The 16,611-nt window shown below is 38.6% G+C and overlaps 1 protein-coding gene across 1 annotated transcript in view; it reads right to left on the minus strand.

Moving 5' to 3' along the window:
- The window catches only part of LOC129674277 (murinoglobulin-1-like), a gene marked incomplete at its 3' end in the record, with an annotated part of 35,995 nt that overhangs the window by 8,233 nt on the left and 11,151 nt on the right, over window positions 1-16,611 (minus strand). Inside the window, exons 8-14 of the mRNA XM_055604162.1 lie at window positions 16,187-16,295; window positions 11,613-11,730; window positions 11,345-11,454; window positions 10,499-10,657; window positions 3,399-3,626; window positions 3,157-3,220; window positions 984-1,141 (exon numbers count right to left, since the gene is read on the minus strand). Of these exons, the coding sequence (XP_055460137.1) occupies window positions 984-1,141; window positions 3,157-3,220; window positions 3,399-3,626; window positions 10,499-10,657; window positions 11,345-11,454; window positions 11,613-11,730; window positions 16,187-16,295 (946 nt within the window). The remainder of the gene's footprint in view (window positions 1-983; window positions 1,142-3,156; window positions 3,221-3,398; window positions 3,627-10,498; window positions 10,658-11,344; window positions 11,455-11,612; window positions 11,731-16,186; window positions 16,296-16,611) is intronic.

The following is a 16,611-nucleotide window of genomic DNA, read 5'->3' on the forward strand; positions in this document are numbered from 1 at the left end:
GAATGCACATGTATGTGAGTGTGGAATGCACATGTATGTGAGTGTGGCATGTGTGCACATGTATGTGAGTGTGGAATACACATGTGTGTGAGTGTGGAATGCCCAATGTGTGCAGGTGCTTGCACCCATGCACCCAGCAGAGGCCGGTGAGGGTGTGGGTGTCCTGCTCACTGTCCTTATTCTCTTGAGTCTCTCTCTCGTGCTCCCGGAGGTAATCTGGCAGCCCCAAATCCCAGAGATTCTCCTGCCTGTGACCTCCACACACTGGGGTTGTAGGAGCCTCCAGTTGTTCCTCACTGTCACATGAGTGCTGGTAGCTGAGGTCAGCACAGCAGGTGCCCTCACCCACTGAGCCATCTCTGCAGCCCGGAAGTTGCCCAACTTTAAGGGCCTTTCCATGATAAGCCTAACGCCTGGGGTGGAAAATCAGTATTCTAATTGGAGGTGTGTCTGTATTTCTCCCTCCATCTCATCCCTCCATCTTCCTCTCTGTCTCGCTATCTATCATCTGTCATTCATCTCTCAACACATGCAGGGGAGTGAAGCAAATAGCTGTGGGCTGGGCTGTATTGAAAGGGGATGGGTTACTGTTCTTGAACTGTGACATTAAGATGGCTCAGTGGGTAAAGGCAGCTGTTGCCAAGCTTGGTGACCTGAGCTTGATCTTCTGGACACATGTGGAAGGAGCAAACAGACTCGAAAAATAGCTGTGTGTGTCCATATGCACATGTAGATAAATACAATACAAAGTTTAAGTCCAAAGACTTTGAATTACTAAGTCATTAAGGATTCAGTTCCTTTTCTTGCTCCCCACTTCCTTGCTTCATTTCTCTTCAACCTCCAACCAGTTTGGAGATTGGTGAATTGAAATCTGGTTCTGTGGTGCTGCCCCATCTTTGCCACTGGGGCACACATCTGAAATCTGTGTCCTTAATACAATTTCCACCATTTTGAATAGAAATTTCATAAAAGAAACTCCTCACTTTGTTGAGAAGACACTTTTCAATTTTAAAGTTGGTAGAATCTGCAATCACTTCTCCATCAGGCAAGATGGCATAGATGAGCATTTTAGCCACAGGGGCCATGTTGAACTCCACGGGGATCTCCAAGGTGAAGTGGCCTTTCACTGGAGCTGGAGTGACTGGGAAGAGATGGTGATGGGTCAGAATCATGACAGGAAAACCCAAATGATTAGAAACAGAGATTCAGAGGACTGTCTGCTTGTGGAAGATATCTCTGCTGCTCTGTGGTCAGTTGTTGGCATGCTAATATCTCAGGAGGGCACAGGAAGCTCACTTAAGATAGCTTCCAGTATGATGTTTATTGTAAAAAGTTATATTGCTTATTTATAGCTAATAATATCCTAACCTCTTGTCTTTTCCACAGCTCTGCATCCAAAAAGGAGCAGTTAGATATTCTTGTTATAAAAAGGGATGAAACCGCCTCAATTGATGTTTCACTTATTAGTCAGATAAGAGGAAGAATAATAGAGATGACAGCCTGGTGCTCAGGATGCTGATAATTAATGATTATTCAGAGGAGCAAACCACATTTGGCAATATGTTAAACTCTTTTTCTCAATGAGAAGTATTTATGCCTCTTGAGAGAAAATTATACAATATTTAAAGTCTCTTTTACTGTCTTTGGTGAATGTGAGGAGACTGATACTCTCTCAAGTTAGGTACTGTGAGTCCCATCTAGTGTTTGCAGAAGAAATAACTAGAACTCACTGGATATTTTATGAAATACCTAAATAGTTTTTATAATTGGTCAATAACAAGAAAGCCCTTTTTTAAGTAAATTTGTTGAACATCTGCTAAGTACCTGCCACTTCTAGAGATTACTTGGAAAATATTTGTGAAACTACATATGCAAATCTGTGTGCTAAATGATAATGCAGGAGGAGAAATGGATAATACATAGGTACATTATAGAAAATATGTTTGCATGTGGTAAGTGCTACTCAGGAAGGAAAGTACGTCAAGAAAGTGTGCACCAAAAATGCCAGGATTCAGTGGTTACTTGGGATTTAAATAGGAGCAGGTGGAAGAGGCCTGATCAGGAGAGTCACAGTTGTTCAATTCATGGTAGAATTGAACAGATACCATCAGGATATGACAGGGTGATTTCACTCATAAAGTCACCGCAGCTATGATTCCCTCTCCTAGACCTTCAACATCAAGCTGGTCAACATTCAAGCATGGATGGGAAGGGGTTCATGAAGATCCATTTTTAGCTGAGGCGCCATTGACAGCTGATGGCTGCTGAAGGTAGGAAGAGTCAGATTTCTTTCAGGGATGTGGGCCTGGTAGATTTCTAAGTTTCTGTGGCCCAATACTGCATGCACATTCAGGTAGAGCTAACTGAACTCAGTAAGTTAAAAAAAAAAAAGACATAAAATAGAGAAGGAGCCTGGTGGAGGTACTCAGGGAGGAGTGGGAGGGAGTTGACAGTATATATGATTAAAAGTCATTGCATGCATATATGTAATTTTCTAAGAATAAATAAAAATAAAGGGATTGGAGAGATAGCTCAGAAGTTAAGACCACTTGATGCTCTTCTGGAGGACCCAAGTTCTATTCCCAGTACCCACACCAGGCTGCTCAAAACGCTCTGAAATTCCAGCTCTGAGATATCCAGGGCATCTAATGCCTCTGACCCTGACAGCAGCTGTACTGACACGCACATACGTACCCACCAGCACCACACTTGTATTTTAAAATAATCAGAAGAGTCAGTTACTTGAAAATGGGTGTGGCTACAATGGTTTAAGGACCAGGCTGGCATTCTCCATATATTTTTGGACAGACACCAGATAGCACATTTTGCTTTGTTGTGGATATTCTGCATGTGAATGCATAAATTCCTCACTTGGGGTGTATCTTGGAGTACTGTGTGTTTTCAGGTGTTACATCTTGAGAATAGATATTTTACCATGTTGAATGACACTCAGTTTGGGAATCTGAGACTTCTTCCTGAAGGCCATGGTGTGAGTGATAACCTTCATTAGACGGCAGAACCTTGAGTTCCTACTGTGGAGAGAGTTATGGAGACATACAAGCCCCATGGCAGCTTTAGATACTCAGTGCTGAGATCCCACTGGTGAGGATGTGGGGAACTCAGATGGAGACATGGTACTGGATGAAAAACACTTACATTTGCTTGGTTCCATGTGGTGAGTGTGGCTTCCTGTATGGACGATTTTGCCCTGGGACATGACCTAAAACAAAAAGCATTTTCCAAGCTTACATCTATATTTTACCAGGCTCTCTTGTAACTGATGAATCTACTGTTTGATACCCAGGAAGAAATACCCAGCCCAGAACCCAGAGTGTCAGGGGACATGGTCAGGAGATAAGAGAATTCTTTGTATTTCTGAGCTTGGAGTGAAAACTCACCAGGTAGTAAAAATTGAGCTCTCTCAGCAACAACAAGACCGGCCCCTTCAGAATAAAATGTGCCTGAACTGTGTGAATCTGGCTGCAGGGCAAGATGCCAGGCTCTGTCTCAAGGTAGACATAGCTCCTGCTCACGGTATAAACTCTGTAGGCCACATGCTGTGCTTCTGCGTATAGTTCTTCCATGCAAGGGAAAAAAATACAGGAATTTTCTTTCTTGTGGTAGACCTGAAGAAACAACAAAAACTGTGCTGTAGATTGCCTGCTAGGCAGAGTCTCTCTTCTGAGAATCAGCATATTTTCAGTGATGGAATATTTTTTACATCTTAGTAAAACTGGAAGGGAGGTTCATGAAATGAATAGTCTTACATCCCAAATTTTCAAAACTGAGGCAAATATTTATACCAATGAAGAGAGAGAAGGCAAGAATATTATATTTTGAGACAAAAAAACCCATTTATTGAGCACCTAATACATATGAAAGGATGTTTACAGATAGGAATTTTAGTGCATAATAAATTTGCAAAGTGATGGGCTGACTGAAACATTTTCATATATTAATATAATGTACCCTGATCACATTCATCCACCGTACTACCCAGCCCTATGTTTCCTCCTGACTCTTTTCCTTCTTGCTAGATCCTCTCTGTTTTCATTTTCGTCCTTTCCTTAGATGCCACAAATGAGGGACAACATGCAAAGCTTTTTTTTCTCCCAGTCTTATCATTTCCTGTTAGTTGACAATTTCTAAATCCACCCATTTCTTTATAGACAAGACGATTGTTTTCTAAATATCGGAGTAAAAGTCCCGTGTGCACATATTTCCACTCTTCTTTTCCCACTCCTCCACTGCTGGGCACTGAAGTCGGCTCCACAGCCGGCTGTGTTGAGCACTGCTGAGGTCAGCATGGTGATGGAGATGTGTCTATCAAATGTCAGCGTTGATGCCATGAACATGTACACGGATGTGGTACCCCTGGCCTGTACACTGGTTTCATTTTGGGGTTTTGTAGAAACTCTGAACTTAATAGTCATACTCATTTACCCTCACAGCAGCTGTACATATAGGTTCCTTTATTCCCTTAGCCCTGCCAACATCTGTTTTCCTGATGATTGTCATTTTGATTGGTGAGATGGAATTTCAACAGTGTTAACCTGCATTTTCTCGATAGACAATTGTGTTGAGCACTTTTGCATGTGTTCCTTGACCATTTGTAACTGGTGTCTTGAAAATGGACTAGTTGTTGCATCCACTGAGAAGACTGTGTGGTTTTTAACTCTTGATTCTATTTATATGCTATTTTACAGTTTTTAGGTCTCAAACGTGAAGCCGTCCCTGTATTCTTAGTACAAAATCAATTTGATCTTGGTACATGATTTGTTTAATGTGTTATTGATTCTGACATGGAAGTATGTCAGTAAGGACTTTCTTTTTATGTCATTTGGGTGAATTACTTTGAAGACTTTTAGATACTTTATCCTCATCTAGTTTTGGTATCAGAGTTATTCTAGACCCATAGAATGACCTAAAAAAAGGATTCCTTCCTTGTAAGTTTTACACAAAAATATTTCATTTTGAAGTTTTGTCCAATTCAGAAATGAGTTCTTCCCAGTCTCAGCTCTTTATTTTTTTGGGCCCCTTTAATTATTTCTTCAATTCTATTTTTCATTGCTGATCTGTTTATTTTTTTAAATAACCTTGTAGCTCACTTTTGGTAGAGTATTAATATCCAGAAATTCATTTGTTTTCTCTGGATTTTCTAATTTAATGGAATGAAAGTTTTCAAATTATTCTCTAAGCATCCCATGGGTTTTTAGTACCTGCTGTTATAGCCGCCTCTACTTTTTTAATTTGGGTTTTAACTCTCTTTGGGTTTAGGTAAGAACTAATCAATTTATCTTTTAGAAGAATCAACTTTGGTTTCATTGTACTTTTTACTGTTATTTTTGTCCTCATCATCACTTCCAGCTATATTTATTATTTATTTCCTTTCATTAATTTTTCTATTTTTCTTCTCTTATTTTGTTAATATATTGAGGTACAGCATAAGGTCTTTTATTTGATAGCTATCTGTTTATGTAGTGTAGGGATTCATAGCTTTTAGAATTGCATGCATGATAGCACATAGAAATTCTGATGTGTTTTTATTGCACTAGAAATCATAAAATTACCCTTCTGATATTGTCAATATTCCAGTGATCACTGTCAAGAGTATTCTGTGGTGTTGATATATTCATGTATGCCCTCTAGTTTCTCCTTATTGATTTATAATTATAGTCTCTTGTCACGTGAAATGATACTAGAAATGAGTTAAAATCTTTAAATTAACTTAATTTTTAATTAATATTTTCTTAATGTTTAATTAATATTTTAATTAATATTTGTTCTATAACAGAAATTGCGACCTGTTTTGAAAAACCCTCATCAGTTGCTGAGGCGATGTCTGTTTCATCACTGTTGGATACAGAGTTCTGTAGATGGCTGATAAAGCCATGTGATACAAGGCTCAATTTAATCTGAGATTTCTTTTTGACTTTTTTGAATGAAGGATACATTTACTAACAAACATTGCATATTGAGGTTATAATTTGTATTTGTACCTATTTGTCCCTTTAGTTGTATTTGTTTTCATGAATGCAATGACTTTCTGATTCTGGGATACCTCACTTAGGATGATCCTTTCCAGTTTCCACCATTTACCTGCAACTTTCATTATTTCCTTGTTTTTTACCGTAGAGTAATATTCCTTTGTGTAGGCATACCACAATTTCTGTATCCATTCCTCAACTGGGGAACATCTGGGCTGTTTCCAGCTTCTGGCTATTACAAATAAAGCTGCTACAAACATAGTGGTGAAGATGTCCTTGTATACTTGAGCGTCTTTTGGATATATGCCTAGGAGTGGTATAGCTGGATCTTGAGGAAGCGCTATTCCTAATCGTCTGAGACAGTGCCAGACTAATTTCCAAATGGTTGTACAAATTTACATTGCCACCAGCAGTGGAGGAGGGTTCAAGACACGCAGCATATATACTCACTCATAAGTGGATATTAGACATATAATATAGGATAAACATACTAAAATCTGTACACCTAAGGAAGCTAATCATGAAGGATGACACTGGCTAAGATGTTCAATCTCCATTCAGAAAGGCAAAGAGGATGGACATCGGAAGAGGGAGAAAACAGGGAACAGGACAGGAGCCTACCACAGATGTCCTCTGAAATGCTCTACTCTGCAGGGTATTGAGGCAGACACTGAGACTCATAGCCAAACTTTGGGTGGAGTACAGGGAATCTTATGAAAGAAGTGGGAGATAGGAAGATCTGGAAAGGACAGGAGCTACACAAGGACAGCAACAGCACCAAAAAAATTGGACACAGGCGTCTTTTCTGAAACTGATACTCTAGCTAAGGACCACTTATGGAGATGGCCTGGAACCCCATGCCCAGGGGTAGCCTATGACAGTTCAGTGTCCAAGTGGACTCTATAGTAATGGGGACAGAGACTGTCTCTGACATGAACTGATTGGCCTGTTCTTTGACCACCTCTTGCCAAGGGGGGAGCAGCCTTACCAGGCCACAGAGGAAGACAATGCAGACAGTCCTGATAAGACCTGATAGACTAGGATCAGAGGGAAGGGGAGGAGGACCTCCCTTACCAGTGGAATAGGAGAGAGACTCAGGTGAGGAAGAGGGAGGGTAGCTTTGGGAGGGGAGGATGGAGGGAGGTACAGGGAGGATACAAAGTGAATAAACAGTAATTAACAAAAATAAACATAATTTAAAAAGAATGCAATGACTTTATCTTATTTTGGCCCAAGATATGCTTGTTAGATATTGATGTAGTTATTAATTCTTGTTTTGGAGTTTCATATAGTTGGAATTAATTTTTCCTTCCATTCAATTCTGTCTCTCAGTGAGGTGAGTTTCTTGTAGACAGCAAACAGCTGGATATTGTTTTTATATAAAGTCTTCCCATTTGCATTTTGTATGCAGAGAGTTAAACATATATATTTACAGTTAGTATTGAATGATACAGCACAATATTTAAAAAGACTTTTGATGGTTGTATCATGGTTATGTAGAGGAAGAGAGCTGATAGAATGAAGACATATCAGAAGAGTATTAGATTGACTTACAGTGTGGTCTGGGTTGTTCAACAATAGTTATCTTAGACTACAGGAGAGGCTGGGGGTGGGTAAACATTCTTAGACCACAAGGGTGAGTGCCTTAGCAGTCCCAATCTAACATCAAAGGCCTGGAGGATTTCTGCATTGTCTCTCTAGTAGTCATAGGCAAGACTAGAAGCTAACCTAATTACATAATCCCTCAAAGGCTTTTTGCCAAGGTGATTTTACATCTTAACAAGTTGAAATTAATATTAACATCATACTGGTTTTGGATAGTCTCTGTTTTTTTTTTTCTCCATTCTTCATCTGAGAACTTTTCTAAGTTAGTGAGTTGTTAAGATTTTTTTCTAATTTATCTTTCTATGATAGATTCATTCTTTCTAAGCTCTCCTGATTGTCTATTTTCTTATTTTTCTGTGAGTAGTAGTATCATTGCAGAAGTATCTTCTGCAATGCTGGCTTGGTGGTCATGAATGGCTTTAATCCCTAGTATTTCTCTTCCATTGTCTCTACCCTATTAATGAAAATTTCCACTTATGTTTTTAAACTTAGCTTATTGACCTATTTATTTCTCAGACCTTAATTTTTAAAAATTTTCTTCAGCATTTCTGCTTGCTGATTTATCAGGCAAATTCTATAATTGCTTCTTTATTCCATTGGGCAATGTGTGTGTGTCCAATTTTTTTCATTAATCACTGTAAAAATTAGACATATGTATATATATATATATTTATATATATATATATGCTATTTTACATAACATTTCATGTGCTTCAGCACTTTTGAGTTCAGTTACTGGAAAAGTAAGAGATCTGGGGTAAGTTATGTTGTTTCATTTTTCATATTTCTTTAATTTTGAAGTTGCAATTTATGTATTTATAGGGATCAATATAGAACAGCTGCCATTATAAATAAATTTTCTTAAGGAGTAGCCCTTTTTAAAGACCTGATCTCCAATAAACCTCAGGAGCATGGAGGAAATTTCAATAGAGTCATCAACATCAAACCAAAGCATGTGTATGTATATAATAAAAAAGAATAAAAAGTACCCACCATACCCCCAGTTCCAATGAAGAGAAAGGGGTAATACAATGTAAGTTAAATAATAAAGATAAAATTTATTACTAAAGTTTCAAAATGGGAGTCTGAGAGAAAGAAAAAAAAGAATCAAGATGAGAGAGAAAGGAAATGAGGCCCAAGTATGAGAAAGAATATCAAGGGACAACACAGGAGAAATCTGAAGTATGTGATGTGGATGTGGAAGGGAGATGACTGTGGCAGAACATACGGGGGCGGGGCAGCTCGGGGGATGAAGAAGTAGTTGTGTGGACGAGGACCAAGCAACAACATGTATGAAAATACCATAGGGAAACTGTGACTTTCTATCCTAATTTTAAAAACAAACAAACAAGCAAGCAAGCAAAATAACAGACTCAAAGGAGCAGGGAGAACAAGAAGGGAAAATCTGAAGTAAAACCATGAAAGAAAAAAGGAAACTGAATTCTTATGACTTAGGAAGACATTGCTCTTTCCTAAGGCTCTATTGCTAGGATCCATCAGAAAGCCTAGGAGAAGTGCACAATGATTTGTCCCATCTGAGATCCAGGTGAGCAGACCGAGGGAGGGAGACAGGCAAACAGAAGAATGAGCACCCACACCTAAGCCACTAACAGAGCCAAGACCATGCCCGTTGCACTGCAGGCTGACTGCAGGTCACTGAGTCTGTGTATGTGCCTAAGTGGGGGGTGGTTAAGTAATGACAGGATGAGCTACGTGATCTGATCTTGCCAGCTACACCTATAATGACTGAGTTTCTCCTTACACCAGAGAAACCCTCTCAGTGCATGTGAGCGTGTGCATGAGTGAGTGCTTTCAAGTGTGTGTGTGCATGTATGTGTTTGCTCATATACCTGTGCACATGTTGTGTTGAGGTGAAGGGTTGGAGGTGATAAAGCTTGACATCTTAAATGACCCTAAGCCTCTGAGCATGGAGAAAGCTCCCAAACGGAAGCCATCTGACCAATGTGACCCTGCCTGACCTCCTAGCAAATGCCACACTGCTCTTTTCTTTCTCCACTCAAATCCACACACAAAGTTTCAATCCTTATTTCTATGTCCATCTGCTGTTTGCAAAGGGACATGTTTTCAACTTCTTTCTAAAAGGTTGATTATAATTTCCACCATTTAAATTTGTAGCCACAAATGTGTGTAAGACACCATTGGAATTCTTATACCCACAGTGGTTCTCAGAGAGGGGCCTGCTGAGCCAGCTAGGAGAAAAGGCTGAAGGGCCTCAGAGACCTCTGGTAGGAAGTCATGTAGTTGGGTTCTCTTCAAATGGCTCCCCCTGTTGACATATCTGACTAAGCTCTGATATAGAGGGAACCATTGGCTAGTCCCAGTTGACTTCAGATTGCAATCTCCTATGTTTTTGTATTTCCGCATTGCATTTGCCGTGTTTGCTGAATCACTCTGTCTCTGTCTCTCTCTCTGTCTCCCTCTTTGTGTGTGTGTGTGTGTGTTTGTGTGTGTGTGTGTGTGTGTGTGTGTGTAAAGCAGGAAATAGTGGATGTCAATCATATTTAGTTACACAATAAATCAATGTCTCTTATTTTAGAAAATGGGCACAACATAGTTAGATAATGAATCTGAGGAAACACAGCACCAGTCCTTGCTTGAATAGATAAAAACAGACTTTTAATCATTTTGGTTTGAAGGTCCTGATTTGTGATATATAAAAACAAAATAAAGTAAAAAAAAAAAAAGACTATGGAAAATGTTGTGTTAAGAAGAATGTGTTCACAACATGTGCTCATACTTTCATTAATGATCAGAAACCCCTTCTGTTTTGCCCTGAAATATGAAAGTTTGGCCCAGAATATTTTTTTTTCATTAAGTGACACATTATTGCATCAAAGCTGTTACACAGCTTCACCTTGTGTCTTATGCCCTTATCTTTGACTTACTTTGATAGTGAGGGAAGAACTCTCAATGCTGGTGGTGTTGATGGAGAATTCTGCCAGGCCATGCTGATCAGTGATAGCAGCACTGATACCAGCTTCATGTGGTTTGATGAAGACTTTTTCATTTGGGAGAGGAATGTCCCGGACATCCACTAAGCGAACCTAAATTGAACAAGAAAGAAAAGTATAGTTCAGGAAGGATAAAACTATACAGACTATAAGAGAAAAACCTGTTTCAGTATTCTATAAATATCCCAAAAGATGCACCAACTAATTCAGCATGTAAAACATTGCTTTACACAAATCTAACACTTTGAGATCTACACCAGTAGAACTGGCTGTGCTGTGAGGCCGAAGGTATCATATTCTTAGCTCCATAATAAATGCTTTGTAGATGTTTTGTAGGTACCTCTTAGTCATAAGAAACCATTGACAGAGTCAGTGTGGACTAAGGGAAATAGATGCTTTGACACAATCACAAGATACAGTTGTTGGGGACCCAAGGCTAATGGAGAGCATGGATTTATCATGAATATGTAGCACATGTGGCTTCATCATTGAAACACAGTGACATCATAGGGTTTACAGTTGTCAAGTACATAGTTTTTATAAATAAAATTATGCTACCTATGTTTTAGATTCTGGGCTTCTAGACAGCCTTTCTAAAACTTCAGCTTAGTTCTGGGAATTGAAGTCATGCACTTAAGTGTGTGAAATACAAGCTCTCCCACTAGGTTATACATCTTGCTTTTCAACCAGTGATGTCAGACAAGTTTAACATTGACCAGAATGCCCTAGGTTGATGAACCACCATACAGCTCAAGCATCTGTGAACCAAAAGCACTTTACTTTCATAAGGAATGGAATCCCAGGTCTAAAGTGTGACTCCACTTTCACAAATACAAGTTTGGTTGTGGTTTTTTCAATTTTAGTTGTTCCAGATCCACTGAACTCGAATCCTGAAAAAGAAATTAGCAAGAACATTGGAAATTTAATCCAGTTAGGCAGTTGCTTGCTTTCTACATCCTTTTTCTACTTCCTTCAAACCTCCACCTTGGTGTGAACAGGTGTCAATTTTCACAGCTTTATTTTCTATATTTTGAGTTTACTTACATACCTGTCCCTTCTTCTATAACATTTGCATTCACGTGAAGATGCTGCATGCCATAATATTTTTCCTTTAATTGGAACACAGTGATGTCTTCTTCTAGTGTGATGCAGCCATTTTTGTCTAGCTGATATGCACGAGACAAACAAGGAATTGAGGCAAGTCACATTGAAGATCAACTCAAACTCACATGTAAGAACTTCTTTCAGATAAATGAGTCCTTACTGCTGTACAGCATGGCATTCTGACTATAAGCATGGGCCTCAGCTTATATTATTAGTGTCTTTAGTTAGTATTAGTATTAATCTATTTCTACTACTAAGATACTAAGATAAATAGCATCAGAACATGCAATAAAATCATAGGAATAAGCAAATAATTAACAATAACCCGAAATATAAATGATTTTAACTCTTTTTTTGCTTTTAATTAATTTATTTTTTTCTCTTTTTTATTGTTTGTTATTATTAGTTACATTTTATTAACTCTATATCCCAGCTGTATTCCCCTCTCTTATTCCCTCCCAATCCCACCCTCCCTCCCTCAGCTTCTCCCTGCCCCTTCCAAGTCTATGGATTGGGGGAGGACCTCCTCCCCTTTTGTCTGGCCCTTTTTTTATCAGGTATTGTCAGGGCTGGTTGTGAAGTCCTCCTCTATGGCCTAGCAGGACTGCTCGTCCCTTGTGGGGTGAGGAGTGATTTTAACTCTTTAAGAAGCATGTCTAGCTAATTAGACTACAGAACAACAACAACACACACACACATACAGAAATGAAAAGATAGAAAGGGATAGATTAGGAACATTCAAGCTGAGAAGAGGAAGGAGTATCAATAGTAATATTTGATAAAATAGACCAGTCCAAAATTATGACAAGAAATAAAAACCTCACTACCAATGAAAGAAAGGAATAAAAAAACAAACAAACAGAAAAGAACATGGAGTAAACATGTTAGTACATCCAATTTCATAAAAAACTACAAAGTAAAAGACTGACAGGTCCAGAGGCAATGATAATTGGTGACTTTAGTACTACAAACTCATTAATTGATCATCTGGGCAAAAATAATAACTTTCAGAATGTTGTATAGAAATTTCAAGTGAATTAAACATTCCATGTGGAAGGAGGCTCACTGAGGCTCAGGAAATATGAAAAGCTTATAAAGCTGAGGATGTAAACAACTCACAAGGCTCAAGAAGATCCTAAAACAGACAAAATTGCAAGGCTATAAGCAGGCTAAAAAAATTAATGTCCACCAAACCAGCCTTATAGAGAATACTAGAAACAATACTTTGAACTGAAGACAGGAATAAGCATAGCTAAGATGCTAAAGGAAAAAAAAACAACTACAATTACTGAAACATAAAATAGGATTAAATATAAATAGCAACAACAACAACAAAATGACAGTAATCAACATACATGTTTCAATGATAATTTTAAATATTATTGACCTCAATTCAAAAGACATCTAGGATAGCTGAATGGGTTTAGAAACAAAATCACTCTTTTTGATTGTAAGAAACTCATTTTACCTTCAAAGATAGGCACCACCTTAGAGGGAAAGATTAGAAAAAGTATTCAAAGCAAATGACCAGAAAGCAAGCAGAATTTGTTATTCTAACATCTGACAAAACTGATTTAAAAAAAAAATTAATCAGATGAGATAAAGAACACTTTGTTCTGATCAAGGGAACAATTTGCTGAGAAGACACCACAACTGTAAATATATATGAATCCAACTTTAGCACACACACTTTCATAAAAAGCATATCACTGGACTTCAAGATGCAAATGAAACCCAAGTCATTAACTATAGTTGATTTCTGTACCCTAATTTCTCCAACAGGGCATCTGAACAAGCAATAAAAATAACTACAGAATTTCATCAGAATTAAGTGACATCATACACCAAATGGACCTAAATGATATCTATTAAGTACCCCCAAACACCAAAGAATTTTGGTCTTTGAAGTAATGAATGAAAGTTTCTCTAAAATAGGCCACATAATGGGACACAAAACAAATCTGAATACAGAAAAATTAGAATAACCTAGTGTGTCCTATGTGACCACAAAGCAACAAAGCTTAAAATCAACAGCAAAAGAATTTCCAATGTTATATAAATTCATAGAAATTAAACAATACACAATTGAACATTAAAATTAATCAAAGAAGAACAAAATAAAAAATTTAAAAATTATGAATTAAATGAAAATGAGAACACAATACCACAAAACTTCTGGAACACATTCAAAGCTGTCCCAAGTGGGACATTTACAGTCTTGAATCATGGTAAAAAGAAAGGTAAAGAAATAACACAAATAAATGACTTAATATTACAAGTCAAGGAGTTGGAAAAAAAGAAAGGTCAAACCAGACTCATAGCTCAATTAGTGAAACAGAAATAAAGAATACAAAGAAACAATGAGTCTAAGAGATGGTTATTTGAGGAGATAAGGTCAAGAGACCTTTGGCTCAATTAACTAAAAGAAGAAAGAAAGAAAGAAAGAAAGAAAGAAAGAAAGAAAGAAAGAAAGAAAGAAAGAAAGAAAGAAAGAAAGAAAGAAAGAAAAGAAAGAGAAGGATATAAAGAAAAAGAAAGAAGGAAGGAGAGACCATAAAATTAACAGAATCAAAAATTACAGGGAAACATTACAAAGACATTAACGAAATTTGGGATATTTTAGGGGAACACTAAAAACCTGTATTGAATGAATTTAGAAAACCTAAAACAAAATGGACAGATTTCTACGTCTACCCAAACCACAACTATTAAACCAAGAAGAAATGGACAACGTTGACAGTCACAGAGACTTTAGAGGACAACCCACTACTGCCACCATTCTCCGGAAGCTATAGGTCCTTAACTATATTCCAGAAGTTTGCCATTATACTTAAAGATAGGTGTAGGTCTCACGTCATCAAACACTTATTTTTCAACAGATAGAGACCGTTATAGAGATCCACAAACATCAAAATGCAGAGCATTGCCTATGATGTGTGCAGCCCCAACGAATACAACTCCACAATAACCCCAACCTCGAAGGATCAGGGAAAAATCATGAAACAAGGATCAGAAAGATTATAAAAGACCAGAAAGCCTGTTTCAAAAATAGTGTCTTTCAGACACAACAGGAAAAACACACCCATAAAATTCTCAACAATGTGGTTGCTTGAACAAGACTGACGTAATGGTAGAACCAGTTAACCTGCCAATGTGGTGAAATGGGGAAATTGCCCAGAGCCCCACTCCTAGATCAAGAGCTACAGCTACAGGTGATCATTGGCTGCTGAGAACGACTGAGGTGAATGTAAAGGTCTGTGGGAGTCAGGAGTGGCCTGGCCCTGCAGGTAGCACAGAGGTCTCCCAGGCTGTTGCAAAGTACAAGTGCCATCTCCCATAAGGAAGGTTGTACTGACTGGGAAACAGTGCTCAGGATGAAGGTCTAGAGAGCGAGGCTGGGTAGATTCGGGTGTGGTCTGGCCCTACAGACGCGGATTAGCAGGGAGTTACCTACATCCGTCCCCACCCTGTTGGGTGGTAAACAGGTAAACATCTCCTCTGTTGAGGAGAACACCCGGAGTGTTTGACATTCCTGGTTTCTCTATTGCTTGTCTGTGAGCTCAGGACCAATGCTCTGCACACCTCATGTGCTGTGGGTGAGACTACAACCTAGTATAGAAGCTCCTCAGAAAAGGAGAAGTCAAAGTACCACAAGGTCAGCGGTGGGGAATACGGAAACGAAACCTGGGTCAGCATCCCCACACCTGTTCACAAGCACGCCTGTCATCTCTGTGACTCACAAACAAGCGAGCCCATCAGCTGATGAATGGGTAATCAGAACTGAAGAGGAGAATTTATGGGCACAGAGATGATCACCTTTCACCAGATTTACCAGACCTAGATACATGGTGGTGCATGTTTCCTGTCATATGTGAGGGTAAAACAAAACAGAACAACGGCAAAATGGAAGTTGTTCTCTTTGGGAAGAGTCAGAGTCTTGCAGGAGGAGGGATGGAGAGAATTCGGTAGGTAATGAACAAGGGGATCAAGTGATACACATGACTGAATATATTCCAAGGAAGCCCATGGTTTTTCACAATTTACTTACATTTCATATGTGCTAATTAAAATATACTTTCAAAGAACAGTTTATGAGACATGAAAGTAGAGGACGCTATATAGGAAGAGGAGAAGGACACATGGGAGTAAGGACACAAGAGAGCAGAGGTGGCAAGGGGTCATGGGAATATGGTTAAAATACATGATTCTCATGTATGAAAATGTCATAAACCTACTATTTTGTACAATGATTTACACAAAAATAAATTTGGTGGTCAGCTCAAGTTGTTGAAATGTCCCTTTAATTATAGTGGGTCCTAGGACTATCACTCTGTCAGTGAGGGGCTCCTGGGAAGTGCACACATGCCTGGCTGGTGTTCCATCACTGAGCTACACCCTGAGGTCCAGAATATCCTCTTTCAGTGCCTGGTTTTGCATTTCCTCTCAGCTGTGCTGTATGCATTGCTGTTTTAGTTAACCTGGATATTAAAAATAGGCCTGTGAACAGTTTTCACTCACCTGGGAAATGACTCCTTTGCATATAGTGTCTCTCTCAAAGCCGAAGTGCAGATATTTAAGGCATATACTTATCTTTGCATGTCCTGGAACAGGCTTCCCGTAGGTGTATCTGTCACAAAATAAATGCACACACACCAAGAGTGTTTCTGAAGCAGAGACTCACTGTCTTCCCTCCCATAGTCCACACTTCCAACTTGAAACTGACTCTGTCTAGTTTTATAATGACAGTAAAGATGGACCATTATTACCACTTGACACTTTCTAACTATATTTATTAAGAATTTAGTCCGGTTAAGAAACTTTTGGAGACATTCTAACACCCCCCCCCATGTTCTAAAAAGATTAAGTAACCAAATCAAGATCCTAAACTGATGGAGCTGAGATGAATGGGAACATGGGAAAATTACTATTTTTACAAACCTCAG

Source organism: Psammomys obesus, unplaced genomic scaffold (genome assembly GCF_907164565.1).
Source record: "Psammomys obesus unplaced genomic scaffold, mPsaObe1.curated_primary_1811, whole genome shotgun sequence".
NCBI classification, from domain to species: domain Eukaryota; kingdom Metazoa; phylum Chordata; class Mammalia; order Rodentia; family Muridae; genus Psammomys; species Psammomys obesus.